The sequence below is a fragment of the Corvus kubaryi genome, unplaced genomic scaffold (assembly GCF_017639235.1).
Source record: "Corvus kubaryi isolate FWS band 111438036 unplaced genomic scaffold, C.kubaryi_AGA036_p1.0 37394, whole genome shotgun sequence".
In the NCBI taxonomy this organism is placed as follows: Eukaryota; Metazoa; Chordata; class Aves; order Passeriformes; family Corvidae; genus Corvus; species Corvus kubaryi.
Window position 1 is genome coordinate 10826802 of NW_024581133.1, and position 23596 is coordinate 10850397.

Here is a 23596-nt window from a genome sequence, read left to right on the forward strand (position 1 = left end):
TAAAGATCCTGTTCCACCCCCTGCCCTGGGCAGGGACACCCTCCACTATCCCACGGTGCTCCAAGCCCTGTCCAACCTGGCCTTGGACACTTTCAGGGATCCAGGAGCAGCCACAGCTTCTCTGGGCACCCTGTGACAGGGCCTCCCCACCCTCACAGCCAAGAATTCCTTCCTATCATCTAAGCTAAATCTCTCCTCTTTTAGTTTAAAATCTCTCCCCCTTGTCCTATCACTGGGTCACCTGTGCACTGCTCTGCAGCCAAACAATATCAGCTTAAAGGATGTTCTGCCCTAGCAAGTGAATGCAGGAAAAATCTTACCTTTACCAGTGTGAATTCTGTTACTCACAGACATTCAGAGAGAATTAGAGCAGCAGAAAGCCCAGTGGCCTTTGAAAAAGGGGTGTCTTTTATATCTAAAACAGTTCAAAGGCTTGCAAAAATGGTGTGCAGGTATCCACACCAGCTACTTGATCTCTTTTCTTCCAGGCATACTTGAACCTTCACATGGCTCTTTAATGTTACCTAATGTCTTCAAGATATCTTAAATACACTGCTGTCTTTCTCTTATAAACCATTAATAGTAGTGTCCCTTTCAGGCACAGAAAAAGAAACAGTTTTGTAAAAAAGTCTTGCCCTGTGTGACCCAGTAAAAACTAGAATGTTCAGTCATCAAAACACATTGCAAGACTCAGCACAGTCTCTGCAAAACCTTTCTTGTATTTATCAACAGAAAATAGCAAATCTGAAACTACTGGGGGTGAAAAAAAGCAAAAATACAAAAATACTAGAATATTACACCCTCTTCTCACATCACTCAGGCATGGAGATGTAGAACATGCTTTTAATAAAGAGATAAACATGAGGCAGACAAATACTGCATAGCTAAAATACCAGGAGCCAAAGCCTGGGTGTCCCTGGGTGTGTTGGGAAAGGCAGAGGACACAGAGCCCAGCATCAGGAGAGGTTTATGCCAGAAAAATTCCAGTGTCCCTAGAGCAGCTCCTTAGACTGCACCACTGCTGCAGCTCTCCTGCACCACTTCTTTAGGATGCAAATGCTGAGAGAGCAGAGCAGCCTCAGCAAGCAAAGCACCAGCCCCAAGCCAGCAGAACATTCAGGCATCTCTGCCTGTGTCCCTACAGCTTCCTCTGCCCACCAGTGGGGCTTCGGTTTCCTTCTGGAGAGCCAGGCAGGAGGAGAAAGTCTTGTCTCATAAATTATTGAGATTGGATGTCTAAACCTTGATATTTTATTTTGACTTCCCAACATGTTCCAATGTTGTTCACAGAAGCGTAAATTAATGCCAATTTCTAAAGCAGAAGTTGCTCTAAACTGGGAAGTGAAACTTTTTTGTTATGATGTTAAAAACAGACAATTCTTAAACTGTTTTACATTCTGAAAAACAGGCTGATCAAAACTGTTCATGCTCACAATCAGTTATGGGTGTACTGAGCTGAAATGTTTTGACAAAATCGCAGCCATATGGAAGCCGGTACTTTCGGAACAGTTTCCCCATTGTAGATTCCTGCATTAAGCCATCAAGTGTCAGGCAGGCAGAAACACTAAATCATCACTCCACATGTTTTTTCCTCATTGTTTACAAACAACCTGTTCATGCCTCCAGCATTATCCATGGGTCAGCCTCACAGAAACCAGGAAAATCCACACAGCAGCTCCACTTCCCAGACACTGGGTATCAGTTCCTGGAGGTTCAGTCCAAGGAACTGTGGACCAGCTTCCCCCTGGATTAATTTAATTTCTCTCTTTTTTAGTGACAACTGCCACTGACAAGGAAAAAGCAAAACAGACATACATGACTTCCTGGCTGGATGGCAGCTGGGAAATGAACAGGATTTTGCTGGAGGAGAGCACAGCACCTGTGCATTAAAGGTTTTAAATGCCAGATTCCCTTTAAGGTTCAGATCTCTACATTTTCCTAGTGGCTGCAGAGATATATCTTTAAAAAATCACAGCGAAAAAGAGGTTGTCTGATGAGACCATCACCTAAATTGTCACTGGCCATGCTGCACAGTGCCATCAGAATCACCTCAGGCTCACCCCAGTGCCCTTTCCAGCCAGGGAATTTCTTTCCATCATCTGTAATCATCTTTGATAAGAGCTGGCCTCCGTGGGTTAAGTGAGTGCCATCTGGAAAATGACACTGATTCCACAACTTTGCTGTTTCCATGACTAAGAAAGGTGCCCTGCTCCCTACAGAACATCTGAGCAGAGCAAACACCGAACCCCCCAAATGTTAAATAATCGATGAGCAGAAGGAGGCACGAGCCCACAACAGGAACCACCCAGGGAAATGCTGGATATTCCTGATGCCTGTGAGGATGGTGATTGTGTGGTAGGTGGTGATTTAGGAATGCGGCTGACACACATGCACAAATCTGATGACACAGGAAATTAGCATCCGTTCCTCTCCCCCTGCTTCAGAAGAATTTACTAAATATAGCTCACTCTTTAAATATTAAGGATATCTGCAGAATGTTGTTGTTTTTGAAAGGGTTCTTTCCTGACTGGATTTTCCTCATCAGGCTTAGTAATCAAGTTGTTTTATTTGGAATGGATAATTATTAGTTGAATGATTAATTATTCAGAGTACAGTACTAAAAGAAATTCAAAGTATGCTAGTATAACAAAAAAGTGACAAATGCAACAATTTGCATTCTAAACTGTGCAATAAGAACAGAATGTGTAGGATCTGTAGGTATGTAAAAAAGGTTTTGCACATTTAATAGAATTGCCCCCATCATCAGAGTTCCATACAAACACTGATTAATTCTCAGGATCCATCTATGAGCTGGAAAATGTATTTAATCACCAGTTCACAGAAGGGAAACTGAGTCAAATTACATTAAACTACAAAACTCCCCAGAAAGGAAGTGATAGCACTGAGATAGGACAGCTCCAAGATCTAAAGTGTAAATTTATGCTGTAAGTACCTTATAGTATATTTTTTCCTACATTTATAATCCTGTGCTGAATTAAATAAACAAGAAATGACTCTTTAATGTATACAGAGATCAATTCATAAAATATTTTCCTGTCTCTCATCAATAACAGTGTTTAAAAAGTGGAAAGTTGGTACAAACAGCCTCACTGGGATCCAAACTGCAGTGGGATGTGGCTGGGGCAGGACTTGAACATCCTGGGAAAGGGACCCAGCCAGGAACAGCCCCTCCACCCTGCTCAGTCAGTGCTGTGACACCAAGTGACACTTGCTGGAATTCTCCCTCCTGGTTTTCCAGGTCCCAGCTCCACCACTCTCTTTAAGGAAAGCTGGGAGTCTCCAGGTTTGTTTCTCTCCATTTGCTTCCATCCCTGTTAACCCTGATACTGTTTCTTACAGACCTGTGCTGATCTTCCCCCTCACTTGGCCTCTAACAAACCAAATCCAAGTTACACAATATTTGCTGCCAAATTTTCCACAGACTGCTGGGACCTGGTAGGTTCTGTTTCCCTGCTGATTGCCAGGGTTGCACAATTGGAATTTTGCAAGGCAAGTGATCCAAAAGGCAGTAAAACTCCACAGACAGAGACTGCTGGAGCTTCTTCAAGTATTTGTAAATTAAAATTGTTACAAGTAAATGAATTAAGTTCATATTGCACCAGAAGGACTTGCCCTTATAGAGACCTCACAGCCAGCAAATGTAAATTCTTTATTGTTCTGTAACTCCCATCTATGCAGACTCCTCCATTTGGCACATCCTTAATTTCTGTCAAACTAAAAGAATTCTGTCATTTTCTGTCAGGGAGCTGGTGTAAAACTTGAAGAAGGCTTAAAAAAACCTCTACTGTTGACTCATTTCACTCATTCCTAGGCAGATCTGAGAGAAGGAAGACTTGAAAGCAACATTATGAGGCCAAAAATTATCCTCGACTCTTGAAAGGCACACAGAAAATTAAACTGGGGGATCAGGATCAAGGTAGTGCAAATTATTGGGTCTGTGCTCTTAAAAGCTGAAGAAGGTGACTTCCCACTGAGACTTGAGAACACAGGTGCACATAATTTAAAAAATCTGCATTTTTAACCATTTAAATTTGCTTGCAAAGCAAGGAAGTTGTTGAGAAACTGCAGTAAACATGGCAATTCAATCAGCTCCTTCCAGAGTCTATCTCACAACTTTGTGATTCCTGGACCCAGCAGGTCAGTGGATCATGGAATGACTCCTTGGCAGCAGCAGTGCAGCAGCTGAATGGAGCTGGAAGCAACACAGCACCAGTTTTTTAGCAACTGGATAAAAAATCTCTCAATTCCCTGCCATGGTGGCTCTGGCCACCAGTGGTCATTGTTGAAACCAATGTCCTGTTCCCTGTTCTTTCCTAGGAATGCAAGAGGAGCTGTGTAAAGAGCTAAAGCCAACTTTTTAACAGCAGTCTGGGAAAGGATTCAATTTTTCCAACTTTGGTATCAGTTTCTGTACATTTTTAAAAGCAGGGCTCTACAGTCAACAATTTACAGGTGATAACAGTATTTTTTTTCAAGTTTTTAAGCATGTCAGAGGTGAACACAGTTCTAGGTGTTAGTTTTCCTTGTATCAGCCAAAAGACTTCAGTCTAATTCTTAGACTCGTGGACTTAAAAATAATATAACCTCATAATGCAAATACTGTGATTTCATTAAAAATCAAAACACCACTTGACTGCCAAGCAACAACAAGCACTTTTATGCATAAGCTGACTAATTCCATCTTCAAAGCTTCTGGAAAAACAGTAATTGTAGCTCATCATGGCTACACCTCGAGAGATAACCTTTTTCTTACTCCTGCCTGCCCTCCAGTTACAGAGGAACCACTGATGACTGTTTACATCTCACTTACGGCAACAGGACCCATGGTGGAGCAGAGCCACAGCCATGACGTGTGACAAATGCTGCGACAAAGATTCATAAAGCAGAGACTCTAATTACAGCCCCGATCCACTGCCCACTGAAAGGAAAGCAAAAGACACCACTTGTTTTCCCAGTGTAGCCTTATAACCCAATTTATCCTCAGATTTGTTCTGGCAGCAGAGTGTCGAGCTGCTGCCCACAAAATACTGCCAGGTGGAATCTTAGTAAAAAAGATTTGAAGCTGTCAATCCAAGTCCTTGTTTTCTCAAGTCTCAATTATGGGACTATTTTCCTCGTGGGAGCTCTTTATTACTTCCCATTGGGAGCACAACTCACCCCGAGCGTAGCTGCCAGAATTCCCCCTCGCAGGTTCTGACTGCTTGAGTACATCCACCTTATTTTACACTATTTACACGAGTGCTGTAAAGTTCTTTATTGATGCCCGGGTTTTACAGCTTAATTTTAAAGTACTCAACAGTTGTGCTCAGATATAGTGGATAGATCCTCCTGCTTCCATATGTTCTCCATTGTCAGGGAGGTCCGAACTGGCAGCTTGCTCAGCCCGCCTGAGACATGGCCATAAGTCTTTGGAATTGGGACTTTTAAAAACTCTGCTTTTCCTGATTCTTGTGCAAACCACTCAATCTGTCTTGGCTTTTAAACTAAAGACGTTTTTATTTACTCTTGCTTTTGACTGGTCTTGGAAATACACGTCAATGAAATACTGTTATTGTAAAACACCTTAAAGACAGGTTTAGGACTAGAAAAGAATGACTAGAATTCTTTATGAATGAGATCATAAAATCCTGGAATGGTTTGGGTTGGAAGGGACCTTAAAGATCATCCAGCCCCACCCCCTGCCATGAGCAGGGACCCCTTCCACTATCCCAGGCTGCTCCAAGCCCCGGCCAACCTGGCCTTGGACACTTCCAGGGACCCAGGGGCAGCCACAGCTTCTCTGGGCACCCTGTGCCAGGGCCTCCCCACCCTCACAGGGAAAATTCCTTCCCAATATCCCATCCATCCCTGCCCTCTGGCACTTTAAAGCCATTCCCTGTGTCCTGTCCCTCCATCCCTTGTCCCCAGTCCCTCTCCAGCTCTCCTGGAGCCCCTTTAGGCCCTGGAAGGCGCTCTGAGCTCTCCTTGGAGCCTTCTCTTTTCCAGGTGAACAACCCAAACTCCAGTTTACCACCAAGAATTAGTAAAAGAACATTGTATTAACCAGCACCAGAAGTGACAAATCACAGGTTTACCCAAACCAGTCCTTTCTGCCCTCACATCTTTCGTAAGTGTGAAAGCTCAGAGAAGAAATTTGGCTGTGGTGAGCAAAGCACAGGAGTATGAAAATCCAGAGTATTCCCACACTTTCCTGCTTTCATGTGTGCAAACAGAAAAGGGGGAAGAAAACAAGGCATGGAAAGTATTATACAGAAAAAGGAAAATCACTAAGAGTAGGAGGAAACAAGGAGAAAGTGTAAGAAAAGAACACTGAGATAGGTTAAAAGAAGGAAAAAAAAAAACCCCAACTCCATAAAATCCAAAAAAAACCAGAGAGGAAAATAAAGAGCTGAATGAAAGACCATGTGCATTCCTGCTGTCCCTGCCTTAGTGTCCCACATATTATATCCCTGAAAATAATGAAGGTCACCAGCACATCATAGGAAGTAGCCAGCAATGAGAAGCCCATTACAACCAGCACAGAAACAATCAATTTGTTTATCCTTGTTATCTGAAAACAGAAAACAAAGTGGGAAGAGGATGGGCTCCTCTTGCTCCCCAAGGCTTTCGTTCCCCAGCTGCTTCCCCTCCCCGGTGCCACTCACATGACTCCTGCTTTTTACTCCTGGATAGGCAGGGAATAATGACTAACTGTAATAACATAAATAGCTGCTTCTTGCACACACGACATCTCCTGTCTGATTTCCTGGGAGCTGCATTAGCAGGGTTTATAAGTCAATTTTTAAAACTCAGGACAGCATTAAAAAACTGACAAATGCCACTCGGTCACGTCCCTGTTGTCACAGTTATTGAGGCCTCTGGAGAGAATGTCAAAGAAATAAAGCAAATTTCTTTTTTTGCTTAATTTGTGTCAATTGATTTCCTATTTTTAATTAATAATTCTAATTATGATGCAGCAAATTTACCCAACAGACACAACTGGTTTAATCAGCATGTATTGATTGTAACAGTAGAATTACCCCAGTGTTCCTGACACCATTGATTTTCTGTTGTGTGACTGTAAGAAAACAGCAGCTGGACAGACTCTGGTGTCAGCTCACGGTGTTGATGATCCCTGAGCTGTGAATTGGTGCTCCTGACCCGACAAATAAAAACAGAGACATTATCTACTGCTTCAGCACTCCAGAGGAGGAATTTGATGATTAAGGTATGGCACAAATAAGAGGTTTAGTCATAGCAGTAGCAGCAGGAACGTGAAGATGGGAGACACTGATCTGAGGCAAAAAGGCAGCAGTTAGAAAAGTCCTTGTAAAACTGAGCTAAGTTATTTGGTGTAAATTCCTAATTTGTCCTCATTTTGGACAGCTCCAAAACATCTCTTTAAGCACATGCTTAAATATCCATGATAAAGACTTCAAGATATTTTTGAGCCTGAGTCTCACATTTTTTTGTAGAATCACAGAATCGGAGAATGGGATAGGAAGGGACCTTAAAGATCATCTTGTACCACCCCTGCCATGGGCAGGGACACATTCCACTATCCCAGGGTGCTCCAAGCCCCATCCAACCTGCCCTTGGACACTTCCAGGGATTCAGGGGCAGCCACAGCTTCTCTGTGCACCCTGTGCCAGGGCCTCACCACTCTCCCACGGAACAACTTCCTCCTAATATCTGATCTAAACCTTCTCTCAGTTTGAATTTCCAATCTTGTTTCAGTTTTTTCCCTATTTTTTCTCCATAGCTTCCCTCTGACAGTGCTCCCAGAGGCTGTAGAATGTCCATGCCATTGACACCTGGTACAGCCTGAGCTCTCTCAAATGTCACTGCCGTCCCCAGCTTCTCCAGAAGCAGAGCACTGGGCTGAGAAAGGAAAGGCAATTTACAGAGAAGGTGCAGCGTGACCCAAACTACTGTTGAGCCCTTTTGCTGGAGTCATTGAGATTCCTGCAATTTTCTGCTCATCGAGTTCCAAATTCTGCAGAAATTATATTAAAAGCCCCTTGGAGCAGCACCGAGAATTTTGAGCCATTTGCAATTTGAACACTCCGACTTTCAAAGTGTACAAAGTCTTTGCAACAAAAGGTGGATTTGAACTGACCCTCTGGAACCAAGATGTTCCCAGGTGTGGAAGGAAAAATGATGAGATCTGAAGGCTGGGCCAAACACCAGTATGGAGGGGAGAAGAAAATCCAAGGTGGATGGTACTATCTCAGTCTGGGAAGGCAGAGACATCCCACCATTGCCAGAGGGAGCAGAGAGCAAAGCATTCCTTTACCTGAGGTGTAGCCTGGGATTAGAACCAGCCCCTGTGAGAGGTGTGAAAGGGAAAGTCTGATTTGTTTCCTTGCAGAGTTAATCACAGTGGAGCAGAAGATAATTCCCCAAGTTTCCCCTCGTTTGGTTTTCCACAATACCTGACAATACGAGCACATTTAACAGAAAAGCTGCTGTGGTGGAGGGGAAATCACAAGTAATAGAAAAATTACAATTTTTCCTGAAGCTGTTAATTCATATTTAACATTTTCAGTTCTGCTTACTCCAACTATAATGTGTCAGGAATAAACACGAGATTATACTAGTTAGCTTTTTGACTAAAATATTTGGAACAGTAAAATTGATAGATAATTACAGTAACAGCTATTTGTTCCCTGCCAAACCTGCACTAAGGCATGTCTGCCTGCAGACTTATGTCTTTTTAAGCACAAAAAGATAAGCAGTACACATCATACACTTTGAATAATGAAAAAGATATCCTATAGCCAGCATTTCAGAAGTGGAAACAGACTGTGGTTTGAGTCAAACCATATCTATTTATGTAAAATGGGATTTTAATTGGAGCTACTTATCCCCGTGATACAAATGAGGCAATGAAAAATGATTGATGCACTCGGGTAATTATTATTATAGCACCTTGCAAACTACAACAAAAAAACTTTAATGTACATAATGGCTGTTTAAATCTTAATAAGATACAGAACTGCATTTCAGTAGGCAAAATATTAATGCTACATTTTGAGCAATATTTATATTTAAATACAAACAATATTTAACTGAAAAATCAGAATACATGAGGAATGCTGGGTGGGTCGGTTTAAGTGATGAATAGATTTATTTTGGAAACATATGGAAGAAAGTAAAAAATGCATTAACTAGTCATTTTGCACAGTGGGGACATCTGAAGATGATACAGCACAAACTCACTGTCTCCCAAATTGTAAAAGGAGGCAGTGAGTGTGATGGTGCAGATATATCTGGTCTCATAAGAGTCACTGTTGCTGCTTCTCTATTTCGACCTAACAGCAAAGGTTAAGAGTGCAAACCCAGTTTCTGTTCATTATTATACAGCATGAATAGCAATATAAATTCTTAATAATTGTTATACCTAGGGGGGAAGTAAAGCAATTCTGCTCATTTAAATGAAATGAAAGCTGAGATCTCCAGCCATCCTTTCCCTCTCCAGCCTTGGAACACTGCCCCAGCAGGATGTGAGGCTGCTCCTGCTCTTTCCATCACGGTCAGATCAGACTCTCTTACAGAGCACAGGACTCGAGCAGTGCAAACATCAAGTGCAAGAGTCCTGTTAGAGATAAGACTTCTGAAGATAAAAAAACTGCAGCAAAGACTTCTGTCTATACAATCAAGTAATGTGTCATTTGTCAGGGAAGGAAGGTCTACGTTAGCCTGAAAAAAATGCCAAGCAGCTGCTTATAAGAGAGGAGGGTATTGAATAACAGACCAAAGCAATCAAGACCTTCTCTGGTTATAATCTCATTTGTGCATTGACAGTATTTCAGTCAATAGCCTGTCATGCACTAGCCAAGAGTTGTATTGCAAAAATATTTGGGACATCATCTCAAATTTCATAGCTGGTGCCCTACAAGGTCAGAGAGTGGAATCATTACCTTAATAGGGTGAGTGATCAAGCCATAAATCCAGAAAAATCAAATTTTACGTCAGTGTTTCCTATAAGGAAAAATAATAAAACTTCCAAAACATTAAATTTTTATATATCATCATTTCTAGCAACCAGATCCATTGCATCATGAAAATCAGAGGCCTCTGCATATAAAGCATGATCTCACTTTCACTGGAATCAATCACAAGTTCTCACTCTCTTTCAGAGAAGTAGGGGATACTCACAGAATCACAAATGGCTTGGGTTGGAAGGGACCTTAAAGCTCATCTTTTTCCACCCCCTGCCATGGGCAGGGACACCTTCCACTGTCCCATGGTGCTCCAAACCCCAGTGTCCAACCTGGCCTTGGACACTTCAGGGATCCAGGGGCAGCAACATATTCTCTGGGCACCCTGTGCCAGGGCCTCACCACCTTCACAGGGAACAATTCCTTCTTAACACCTGATCTAAATCTCTTTTATTTTTAGTTTAAAACTATTCTCCCTTGTCCTATCACCATCTGTCTGTGTAAAAACTGACTTTCCCTATTTTTTATAACCCTCTTTAAGGCTGCAATGGCATCTCCCCAGAACCTTCTCCTCTCCAGGCTGAAGGGGAACAGTCAGATTTGGAAGGGGATAATTCATAATTCTGTGTAGTTCTGGATGCAGATTATCATATTCTGGATGCAGATTATCACATTCTGGATGTTCCTACTGGATTAAGCAAATGCAAAGCAGAACAGGGAGTTTGGCACATCCTCCCCCACTTCAGCGGCTGCAGTTCCATCCCTGCAGTGGGAACTTTCCTGCAGTTAAGCACCTTTATAGAAGTAGGGTCAGCACATAGGATCATTCAGACTCTGTCACTCTCAGGATTTCTTTTGTTTCTTGAGCCTCTCAGTGAACCTGACTCAAGTACAAAACCCCAGATGAACCCCTCAAAAAAAGTCATTTGGATTTGGTTTGTACTGTGGAGCAGCTGCCCTGTGGAATGAAGGGGAGAGTGGTGCTGTTGACTACGGACAGGAGCAGTTGGTTTAAACCACGACAGCATCACTGCACTGCTCATTTTTATATCGCATTGCAGCCTCAGAATATAATTGAACTGTTTGGCTTTTGAGTGCCTTTTCATTGGAAATGCAATATTAATGAACCCTACTGAGCTTCCCCAAACAATAACAGGGTTATGAATAAAAAATTACCCCTAACTGTCCTGATTCTACATGAACCTTCCTAACCCAGCTATATTTAACACCAAAAAAGGGGAAAAATACCCAAAGTAGAAGATATTAATGAATTGTGAAACATGGATCAAGGGCATTTTGCTTAAATTCCTGATTTGATCAGTTCAAGATATGTCCCTCTCATATACCAGTAATCACCTGGATACAGGGTTTAGCAACCAACTCTAATTATAGAGATGTTGAGCAGTGATTTTTTTAAACCGAGAGTTAAGCTGAGAAGAGCTTCTTGACTAGAAGCCAGTGTGCTCAATCAATTAAATTATCATAAGAGAAGAAGAATCAGACCAAGGGGGAATGCGGATGTGGATGTGAGGCTGATCATTAGCACAAGTGAACTGTCACCTCGGTGTAGGCTGGAATGTGGCCATACCAGGAGATTGATGGATGAATTTTGCTCAGCAGAGAACAGCCCACAGTGAATTGCTGGTAAGATCTGAAAGTAAATCTTACAATATTACAAGGCAAGGTGGAACTGCAGCCTCTGCAGTCCTGCTGTGGTTCACAGGCTGAGCAGGTCCTATCTGCCTGGTCCCAGGGGCCTTTCCTGGGCTGAAGGAGGTTGTTCTCCTCATATTATGGGATGTTGTACAGTGCCAGTGAGGTGTCACACAGCAGCTCATTAACACTGGAAGTGGATGAGCTTGGAAAGATTTGGATGGGTTTGTGTGACTCGAAGATGCAGATTTTCCCCCTAACCCCTCTTTTTCTAGATGACAACTTCATGTCTGCCTATTAGAGAGAGACTGACTGGAACCACAGCAATCAAAAACCAAAAGGCAATGTGGGATGTAGGTGATGTAAGGATGAAGCTGTCTGGCAGGTTGGTTTCTGGGTTCATGGAGGTTTTATTGACCTGCAGAGTACCTGTGAAGAGGGGATGGATGTCAGAGAGCTCACTGAGGAAGGTTTCTTTACCCTGTTCAGCTATTTTAGTCCTCAGTAGTCAGGGGAACTTTGCTTTAAGCTCCCTCAGTAGAAGAAGAGACAAAGACTAATCTTGCCATATAGGGTCAAAACTTAAACAGACAGCGGGAAATTCACAGTGAATTCATTAGGTGCCCACAGAGTCCTCAGAAAGAGGAGGCCTGAACTGCTGTCATGATGCCCTGGCTTGCAAGCTACAGCAATGTGACTCTGGAATCAGAAATCAGTGTATAAATCACGAGAAGATGTGAACTTCCTTCGTTCCTCACTTAGGAAGTTTGTGCTGTAAGAGATGTGAGGCTCATTCCTGTCACACATCCAAGGGAATGGCTTTACAAATGACCGTAAATATCATTATTTGATATTTGAGCTCCTGTGGGAGCTCAAAGGCTCCCAGATCTGCACTATTCTGAAAAGGTAGGAGCCATGCGTGAGACTTGAAATGTCTTGTTTTGATACTTTACTGCAAATAGATGTTTTTTGGATACAATGTCCAAATAGAGAGACTTTATTCCCAAAACTGCATCCTAGGTAAGATTCACACTGGCTGATTTCTGCCTGGCTTGGACAAAGCTCCCACATCCCTCTTAATAGTCCAGAGCACTCTAATTAAGACTGTTCGTAGCAAGTTGCCTTTTTATAGAGTGTGAAGTCCATAAAGCAAAGCCATTTCTATAGCTGCCTGCTGAAAACCCCTCCAGCCCACTAAACCTCACACCCCTTTAAGGGCATGGTGAGATCTTTCCCAAACCTTTGTAATATTCCTGTTCCAAGGGTTTTTAGTGTAAGCGATAGATGGCCAACTGAGAGCACAAGGAAGAGCAGCTCTTAACTTATCCATGAAGTTTGAGCTGGCACAAGGAGAAGTATAAAAAATCCTCAGAATTGTGTCTCCCTGAAGGATGATGGTCTCCATTCCTCAGTGTCCTTAAGCCACAGGGAGAAGGAAGGGTTTGTGGCAAGCAGGGTTGCAAAGCCCATTATAAACCTCACTAAATAAATCAAAATCTTCCCACTGACCTAAGCTGACTCTGTTAAAACCGAAACACTGAACTGAATTCAGATACATGGAAATGAGGTGCCAATTCTTTTTTTTTCTGGAAATCATCCAGGGCTCCTTTCTGCACTTCTGGGGTCTTCAAGCATTTGAGTCTCCCCTCATGCTGCCCTCTCACCTGTGAGATACCTCATCAGCAGAAAAGGGATCACATTTTTTCTACCTCTCTTCTCTCCTCAGAAATCTGCTCTGCTGCAGCAGCAGAGGCTCTTGGCAGCAGGGAGACAGCAGGTGTGTGGAGTGCTGCTCTCATCATCCCTCCTCCTGCCTCCTCGGCCTCATTAGTTCCAGCTACAGTGGGAAAACTCCCGGGGAACGGGGCCAGGGTCAGCCTGGGACTGCCCCAAGCACTCTGGTGTCACACAGGGCTCATCCCAGCAGGAGACTGGGCACAGCCTGGAGTGTGGGGGGCACTGGATTTCAGAGACATGGGCAGGGCTCAGGCTGTGTCAGTTAACCTCAGGAGCAGAAAATCACCTGGCCCAAGGACAAAGCTCCCATTTCCTTGGATCCCTTTGCTTGGCAAACTCTGTCATCTCCTGCCTGACATGTGGATCTTTCAGTCCCCAGAGCCTTCACTGCCTACAAAAACAAGCACAACTCCTTGTAGGGAATAAGAGAATCCCAGAAATTATAGAAAGCCTTGGGCTGGAAAGGACAGAATGGTTTGGGTTCATAGGGACCTTAAACATCTTCTCATTCCAACCCCCCTACCATGGGCAGGGCTGCCAATAATATGGAGACAAATTTCAACCTTCCTCTAGAAATGCTAAAATAATTTGTCAGCTGGTTTAGATGGCTCTGTATGAACACTCTGTGCCCATCAGCACCCACCACTCTGCCAGTTCTTCTGTCATTCACAAATTTTTGCTGCAGTGATTCCATATTTACTCCTAGATCAGTAATGTAAATATTGATAGGAGTAAGTGGAATAGCAGAAACCCACCAGAAATACATTTTATGTTTATTCCACATTGACAGCTGCTTTTTGAGATCTGCCATTTAGTTTGTATTCAATTATTAATGCATGTTGTTGATAATTGTATAGTGCTGATTTTTTAATCAGAATATCCTGCAGTACTGAATCAAACATGTCACAAAAATTTATTTTATTTGCACAGCTACTCTAATAGAACTTGCAACTAAATCTGTGATCTCATCACAGAATGAAATCAGGTTTGTGTAGAATGAACAATTTCTTGTGAAATGCTAAACCTTATTTTATTATCTTTTGATTTTTTCACTGATTGAATCCAAATAGCACCATAACATATTGGTTTTCCTCCTGAAGTGAAGGACATCTTTTCCAAAATCTCTGCAGGATTGTGAAAACATGCAAGTTTCTCTTTGGTTTTTCCTAAAAGATATTTTATAGAATTTTCTAAAAGAGATTTTTGAGAACTTGCAACCGAGGCACCCAGAAGAGTGACTTGGCTTCTGGGCTGGCATAGCAAGAAAGCCCAGGGGGAAGAAGGAATGTCTGAATCATCCTCGAAACTCCCTTTTCCACATCTCCAGCAAAAATTAGAGAGCAGCAGGGAATTGTTCCCAGGCTGCTCCAGCGCAGGCAGAGATTGATTTCAAGCTGCAGGATGTTCCAGAGGCCTCGTGCTCTGCACTGGGCAGCTCAGGAGGGACAGGGATTCCCCTCTGCTCCCAGGGCAGGGCAGGGAATTAAGTGTTGAATACTGGTTGGATACTGAGCATGAGCAGCAAAGCAGCTTTGGCTTCTCTCCCCTGCTCCCTTCACTCTTACCCAGCTCACAAAGGAATATGATTAAGATGTGAGTTGTTTAGATCCATTTTTAATATCTCCTGATCAAAAGTGGAAGCTTAAGGAGCATGTAAGGAATGACTTTGATATTAAAGAGAGAGAAAGAAGAACAAATAGTTTAATTTGCTTCTTGTCTTTCTTGGCTTGGGAATTTAAAGCAGATGTTCATATGTGAACACAAAAAACCCATATTCCCTCCAAGTCTGAGCACAAATCGCCTGGATCAGAGGGAAGATATCTGGAGAGGGATACACCAGGGTGCTGCCTGCTTGGAGGGGTGCAGGGATGGCACAGGCAACGACCCCTGCGAATGGGCTGAACGTGGGGCCAAAAAATGAGGGAAGAAATCCTTAATGGAATGAAACACTTGCAGTATGCTCTCTGCATAAAACAAATGTAAGTGTGTTATTGCAGTGTATCCATGGATCTGAAAACTGGGAAAAATGCAGATTGAGTATTACAGTAAGATTTTAATGGTGATCTTCAGAGACAAAGAAGGATGCAATGGTAGAAAGAAAGGAGCTGATTTCTGCATCTTGAACTGATGAGAGCACAGGGTGGCACATATGAGACCCCTGATTAGTCATAAATAGGGGAAACAGACTCTCCATATCATCCAAATCCTAAAGGGCTGCAATGTCAGATTTTCAAGAGGCTTTGATTCTTTTTGGTCTGTGCATGTAACAAGGAATGAGAGCTAAATTGTGGAAACCAAAGCCAGGCACAGGAGAGAACCCAATCAGCACGGAATCAAACAGGAGGGTGCAGGATGCTTCATAGATCACTTTAATCCATCACCTGAGAGAAATGGCCCAATGAAGCAACTACCACTGACCTTCCAGCCCCCCCAGGAAGAGGCACATTGCTCTCTGCCATGAATTCCTGCTCTCCAGGCTGACTCCAAAGCTCGGGAAGAGCCAATCACTCACTTCAGAATTTCCAGGAAGAGAAGGGATGCGGACACAGGCACAGGCAGAGAACTTTCAGAGGGTAACCCTGCCCCATCCCCTTCAACATGGAACCATCACAGATAGACATCATCACTGATTCCAGCATTTTTTATGGGCTCATGGTGTTTAAAATGCTTTATATATATTTAATCTCAGTTTCTTTTACAAGAACTTCAGGAATACCCCGAACTGTTCACAAGGAAGACGGAAGAGGAAGGGGATGAGTATTAACAAAGAAAAAGACTTCAGGCTTGGTTATAAATCTGGGATATTTGATCCCACAGCAAGACAGTCCTTGAATTCCTACCATTTAAAGCCAGATCCAGAGTGTGTGGGCATGAATTCCACAGGTACATATAGGCACCCCAATGGCTTTTTGGAGACATTGACAGTTATTGTTCTGAAAGCCAAAATGTATCACAGGGACTTCTGTACCTCACAGGGTCCAAGGACAGCTCATGTCCACCCCTTTAGAGAGGTCTAGTCACAGCAATTGCCTTCACCATCATGTTGTGTTATAGGCTAAATACTCCTCCATTTTTGCTTCTATGTGTTCTGCATGTTCAGGTTTTATTTAGGAAATTAAAACATTTCAGAATGTCTCTCTGTGCTTAGATTTGTATTGGTAGCACAGTATTTACCTTGCATTAACTAAGCATAAGCTGAGTGCAAAATCCGGCCGTTCATACAATGGGATAATTTTGGCACTGGGCCCAGACAAGAACAAAAAAACAATTGTCTGAATTTAATCAGTTGGTGTTACTTGGCAATGCAAGAAGTCTTTATGCAGGTATTTATTTTTCCTAGCAATAACAAGAATATTGGAATTTATATCCAGGAGATAAGTGAGTACCTTGTCACTCAAGCACAACTAACAAGGGAATTGCTGTTTGGTGCAGACATGTAAATGCCAAATGCTTAGTCTGGTTATTATTGTAAATTCCATTTTTACAACCTCTTATTTTTAAAATGGTCTCTTAATTGATTTTTAATTATATTTTTCAATGACATTTAACTACACGTGCTTTGTAAATAAACCCACACACATCCCAAAATATATTACAGGAGCAAATACTGACACAGTCGAGGTTCTCTTTTCCTTGCCTGCATTGAGAGCTCTCAATAGAGGTTTTGCATAAGGAAGTGAGATCAAATTGGTTTTGGGTAGAAGTGGATGCAATTCCACCATAGGCAGCTGATACCAGAAGATTTGGTCCTCAGAGTGTTACTGATAACATCAGAATGAATGGGATGAAGCAGAAAATGAGTGAGAACATCCAATCCTGTGCCCTGTAGTTTACCCAGGTTGAAATGTGGCCAGGACATACTGACCTAGATCTGGTTTATGTGAAACTCCACAAGCTCTTTAGTGATCAGAAGAGGCTTGAACATCTCTTTAACCTCAGGAATACCACATTAAGGGAGAAGCAGAAGGATTTTCATGTCTCCAGTGAGTGTTTTGGAAGTGCCAAATAGCCCAGGTGAGCACCAGGCAGACCTGCGGCGCAATGCGCAGCATTTAAGGACATGGAACTATAAATTGCATCCATCCAGCTGCCTAAAGCACAGGTTTGGGATGAGTTTAAAAATCCAACCCAGTATAACTGAAACACTGTATGAAACTACTTCATTCCCTTGAGTTTCTGGCTCAGCATCCCTCAGGTTTGGGGTCCAAAGGATTATGTGCCATTCAAGAGAGAAACCATACACAGGGACAGGCTGGAAGCAGCTCCCTCAGATCCCACCACCCTACATGAGCCATTGGATTTGTTGGAAACCACTCACTGTTGTAGTTGCTGTTCCCACCAGTCTCTGCCGAAGTGGTGCTGGACTCCCCCAGCCCATCAGAGGTGGCCAAATCTTATGGAAAATCAAAATAATAACTTGAAAAATACCACTTCCCGTGCATTCCTGAAAACACTGTATAACCTTGATGAAGTCAGCAGGACAACGACAGGTGAGGACTTGCACCTTTTTCACTCAAACTTGCATGTGCTGACAATTCCCACATACCTTTACCATGGCCAGGATGCCACCTTGTTATTAGCAGGGCTGTAATTTCATTAATGGTTACAAAGAAGCGGAAAACACTGGAAAAACAGAATTTAGTTTTTATCCAATTCCCAAGCTTAGCAATTGTGCAGAGGCATAGTGCTTTTGTTGGGGAAGGACCTGATTCCTTTATTCTGTGGCACTCATAAAACCCACAGGACTGGGGAATGACTCTATTGATCTTGGGTAAGATTCACTCCTGTGCAGAGATCCAGCACAAAACAGCATTTCCCATAAATTTTGTTTAAGCCCCATCCTGTGGAATAAAGCAGCATGCAAATCACACATTACTGGGACAATAATGCTTTGTTCCTAAATATTGCTACTCCTGAGGAGACTACAAAATGCTTTCAGAGACTGTCAGAAATGAGATGTGACTTGCCAAAGGTCACCCAGCAGGGATGCAGAGGAGCTGGGACACGTCCAGGTGCCAGAGCGGAGACCTCTGTCCTGTCCTCTGCCCTTCTTCATGGTACAAACACGCAGTGACAGCTTCTGCTCCCCAAAATGTCTTATCAAAAATGCCTCATGTAAAGTCTGCCTGCACAATGGGAGCTGAATGTTCCTCACAAGCTGCATTCCTTAATTCAGGCCGTTTATTTTAATTTCAATTAAACCTGATTTAATTAGGTGTTGTATGTGTTCTGCATAGATGACTAAAACTCTTCTAATTTTTTTCCAGTGGGTATATATTTTACCTGCTCTCTTTTTTTGCAGCGGTAGCTTTTGCTCACCCATACCTCCTCCTACAGGATCTGAGGGAAAAAAAATTCCAACTGACGTCCATTTCCACCCCTTAATGAAAGTAGGGGTCAGCTCCTGCCGTAATGTGAAGACTGGTAAAACATCTTTTCTGACAGTTTTAAAACTTCCAGAATGCAGAAATTAAGCGAAAGGAATTGGAAATCTCAGGGACAGATTCCAGCAGACAGCAATGTACACTCAGTTCATTAACTGACTCTGACAAAATATAAGTTCTACATTTCATATATGTCACAAACTCTTAAGAACAGTAAGTGTTTGTTAATGGACTTTTGGGGGGAAAAAAGCTAAACCAAGTGGCAAAGGTCTCTGCACTTCTGTGTCTCAGCAAAACTGGCTGCAAAATAGAGTAAACTGTGGATGTATTTTAGGGAGCTACAAGTAAAGTTTCAGATTAATCCATTCCTGAACCTGTGCTGTTGCTCAAAACAGTAATTGGAAAACAATCCTGGTAAGGTTTCGTGCAGCAAGGACAAAAATTCTTCCTTCAGCACAAGTCAGTCCTTTTATTTCCTGGGGAAGGGAATAAATGGTTCCACTGGGGATCTAATAATTGTTTGTTGTTTCTTTTTAAGCAAACATATATGCACCTGTACTTATGAATAGTTACGTTTTTATTTGGCCATAAAGTGCCCAAGTGGTCCTTTAAGAACATAATTCCTCCCTAATTGCACAGCCCTGAGTACTCCTGGACAAATTGTAATTACAAATGCACGTTCATTCTGCATGGACAGTCCCTGTTCTACTATTTCTAATTACCAAAACACAAATGGTTTCAAATTAGAAGAATCCCACCAGTTCCCATTTTACATGAGCACAAGACAAATTTAATAATGTAGTGGTTTGGTCCAAAATACTCATTACTGTTTATCTGCTGTGAGATAAGAGTTAGGAGAAATGCAAAACAGGCACCAAACTTGAAAGAATATAAAGAAGTTTATTAACAGACCTAAAAGAAGAAGGAAAAAAAATTATACCACCTTCAGAACTCTCCTCCTCCCCCCACCTTCCTCCCTTCTCCCACTGACAATGTGAAAAGACAACCCTTAAGATGTTCAGTCTGTTTACCACTTCCATAATAACCTTGTTCAGTCCATTTAGAAAGAGAAGTCTCTTCTTGCTCATGCTATGAAAACATTATCACAACGAGACAGCCGCCCACTTCCAAATATCGTTCAGTCCATTTAGGAAGAGGAGTCTCTCTGCCTGCGTGTGAGTCCTTTCCCCCGACTTGCAGCTTTTCCCGCAACTGCCTTCGAGGGTCCACTCTTGAAGTTTTTTTTGGGGTACAATTTTAAGGTTGAGCCGTTCAGAAACAAAAACAGAGGTCCTTCTCCTTCCCTGGGATCAAAGGGTCTTCATCATCTTCATCGTTAGGACTATCTCTGGGAGCATCTCTAGGAACTGAGGTTTTCTCCTTTCCCATTTGGAGCAAAAGTCCTCATCTGGTTCATCTCTACGGACTGAGGTTTTCTCCTTTCCCGTTTGGAGCAAAAGTCCTCATCTGGTTCATCTCTCCCTGTCCAAACTTCTCATGAAATTACAGCTGCGTCAGCATCTGCCTATCTCAGCGCAGGTGCTTTTGCTCACGAGTTGAACACTCCACCCCCCATATCTTCATGAAATTACAACAGGATACTCTGATATATCATAGCTTCACAACAGAATTTCAGCTTTAAGCATCTCCTCTCTCTCTTCCCTCAGGTTTTCAGCTCTTCACAGCAATAAAAGGGTTAATCTCACCTCGGCCTTGCAGCTTTGCAGCTGGAATGTTGAATTTTTCTTATCGCAGTGGAGAGGGGGGAGAGCCGAGCCGCTCCGGCTGCCCACGGCAAGGCAGTGGGGGGGGTTCCACGGCTGGAACAGGTCCATGGCTCCAGGATGGCCGTGGCCCGGCCCGGCCTGGCCCAGGCAGGGCCTGGCCGGGCCCGCTGGCCCCCACACGGGGCCTGCAGCCACCTGTCCCAGCGCCGGAAACGAGAGAGAGCTTGGAGGGGGAGTTTGCCTATTCTTAAATGTGGATCACAGAGGTGATCACAACTTTAAGTGGCTTAGAGAATTGTCCATATTCAAACTGGCCAGCTGATAGGTTCTATCAGTTCCCAGAGGAAACTGTAAGCACCCCTTAGCAAGGACGTCCCTTCCGGGACTATGCTTGCTAACCTATGACAAATAACAAATCTTTCAAGGGTCTTGTAATTCAGCCTGGCCCAGGAGCAGGTGCTGTGAGAAATCCCCCTCTCTTCAAACACATGAAGTGAGAGAAATGCAAGGTAGACCAAAAAGAATCAATTTGTCATGACCAGTAAAGAGAGCTGGAGCTTCTATTTTCATTTCTGGTACCTGAACTGGCAAAGCATTTCAGCAGTGACATTTATTGATCATGTAGCCTCAAAACAAAACTGGGGGGGTGCAGAGCCTGGAGAGGCAAAAGATATGCATTAAATACAACAGGGAAGTTCCAAAAACTGCTTTTAATAGCAGAAAAAAATCCAGAGAAACAAATCCCATTTATAGGCCTGGGAAGCATGGGAAGCTTGCAGCCACTCTTACCAGCAAGAAAGCGTTGGGATTTTGCTATCACATGGCTTTTCCTGTCAGTTTGATCACTATTTTAGATGCAGAGGGGACATTGTGCCTGTTAATGTCACTGGCCTCAATCATGCAATCCTTAATCAAGCAGAAATCCCTGCAGCTTTCCCCATAAAAGAATTACAGACTTAGTTATAGGTTTTCTGGTGCAGGTTTGACCCCTGCTGCCTCCCTGCTGCAATAAAACTCCTAAACCCTTTTGGATCATTACTCCTGCAACTTGCCTGAGGGCACAGGGGGTGCAGCATCCATGGGGCTGTTTTCTGCTTTTATCCAAGAGCTGAGGATGCATCCAGTGACTGCCCTGGCCAACAGACAGCACGAGAAACCATCTAAACCAGGGCCAGGGCTGGGAGGGAATTCTTGCCTCACAGTAAATCCTCCCACCAACTCAAACTCCCCACAACTTCCTCATTCTTGTTCAGCCATTGCCAGAATGGCGTCCTTTATTTAGAACAAAAAAAGATGCCTCTTTAATGGCTAAAAAGGTTATTAGGATTGTTTATTCTAGGCTCTGAAATATGTGTTCAATTCTTAATTTGCTTATAGGTCTTCTAATTACATCAACATTGGGGTTCTGCCTTTGTAGCTGTAATTGGAAGCTGATGTAAAACCAAGACTAGAAAACATTAAGCATTGCAGTGACTGGAGCTGTTTTTCGTGGCATTTATCATCTCACTGCTTGTTTATCAGAATGAAATTTCCAACGCAATTCTCTTTTTAACCTACAATATTAGGTGAAAATATTAAACATGTTCACTGGCAGATGATTATTTATCAGAGACAAAGCCAAAAAAAGCCACACCCTACTCAAGGCAGAGCCTGCAACTCATTATGTAACATAATTCAACATTAGAGAGTGAGGAATAGAGAATGCTTTGGATGGGAAGGGACCTTCAAGACCATCTCATTCCACCTTCCACTAGACCAGGTTGCTCCAAGCCCCGTGCAACCTGGCCTTGGACACTTCTGGAAGTCCATACAAGAATTCCTACAATGTTTGTGGCCTAGTTGTATTCAAAGGCCATGATTTCAACTGAACTTAAAATCCCCTCCAAGATCAACAGTAAATTCTTCTGGATTCTCGTTTTCAAGTTTAAAATTGTACCAGGAAACATTAATTACAAACTAATCTAAATGCATCATCACCCTGTAGCCGATTGGCCTCAACCCTGACAAGTGAAGTGTGTTCTTAGATCCAAACAAAGGTGATTTTTGGGATCTGTAGAAGCTGCTGAACATCAAAACCAACTCAAGACACCTGAAATTATTCTCCATTGAGATCCACACAAACATTCTGATAATGCCAAGTGCCATACATCATTAGAGCCCTTTATTCAAGGTGCACTTCATGGTTTACTTGCCATATTGTAATAGGAAATCATAATGGAATAATAAATGAAGAAAAATAGTTTTTCTGTTGTCTTTGTTCGAATTTCTCAGTGTGTGAGAGCAACACGTGTCTGATTTTTCATCTCTCCTTCAACAGCCTGAACTGACAGATTGCCCATAATCTGTTCTAAAATCTCAGTGCCAGAACATGACAATAAGCCCCACGGAGTGGCTTGGGAATCTCAAAGGGAATAATTTACCACTAACCAATAGCTGAAGGGTGACCCAGTTTGGTGAGGCCTGGAGAGAGACACATTGCTGGTGGCTCCAAGCATGTGGGCTCCATGCAGGCACAGTTAAAAGGCAGATTAATTGGCAGTCAGGTGTGAGGAACAAAGCCAAGGAGCCCTATTGAGGACCACACGGCATCCAGCCTGTTTGGAAAGCACTTTATGAATTAACCTAGGCTGGGGTTTTTTAAACTGTGAGCATCCAAAGATTCACACCAGCATTTCTCCAGCCTGATCTGTATTCCAAAGCAGTCCTGCTCACATAAATCTCAGTGCTGTTTTTTACTGGAGAGTGAAAGGGAGAAAAGCTGCTGTTAAATCAATAGGCTGCATTGCACACCACAGTATATGAAAGTCCTGGTGCTGTGCTTATCATTTGTGCTGCCACCGACTAATTGCTGTCCCTTGCACTTCATTATCCCCTGTAATATGGTTACAATAACAGAGGATGACAAATAAGAACTGTTATCTTCTCCAGGCCAGTCTTTCCTCCCAGGGTGAGTTCTCATTCAAATCCATCTATCTGGATGAATAAGATTTACCAGATTACACATGGACTTAAAAGGTTTAACACGAGCAGTGATGGAGAGCTGCCTTAGGAAATATTTTTACAGGCACACTTTGGGGATCTGGCACAAAAAACTCTTTACTGCTGCTTTTGTACCCACCATGGTTTCCCTTACCTCTCCCTGCATTTAAGG

General features: G+C 42.9%; 1 protein-coding gene across 14 annotated transcripts in view; it reads right to left on the reverse strand.

The window, feature by feature from the left end:
- The window catches only part of MEGF11 (multiple EGF like domains 11), a 256970-nt gene that overhangs the window by 103104 nt on the left and 130270 nt on the right, over positions 1–23596 (reverse strand). For 11 of the 14 annotated variants that reach the window (XR_006017856.1, XM_042039041.1, XM_042039040.1 and 8 more), the window contains exon 7: positions 17653–17727. The exons of the other annotated variants lie outside the window; for them this stretch is intronic. Coding sequence is in view for 10 of the 11 variants with exons in the window: in XM_042039041.1 (XP_041894975.1) it covers positions 17653–17727 (75 nt within the window). In the remaining variant the exon portion in view is untranslated. The remainder of the gene's footprint in view (positions 1–17652; positions 17728–23596) is intronic. 14 annotated transcript variants of the gene reach the window in all.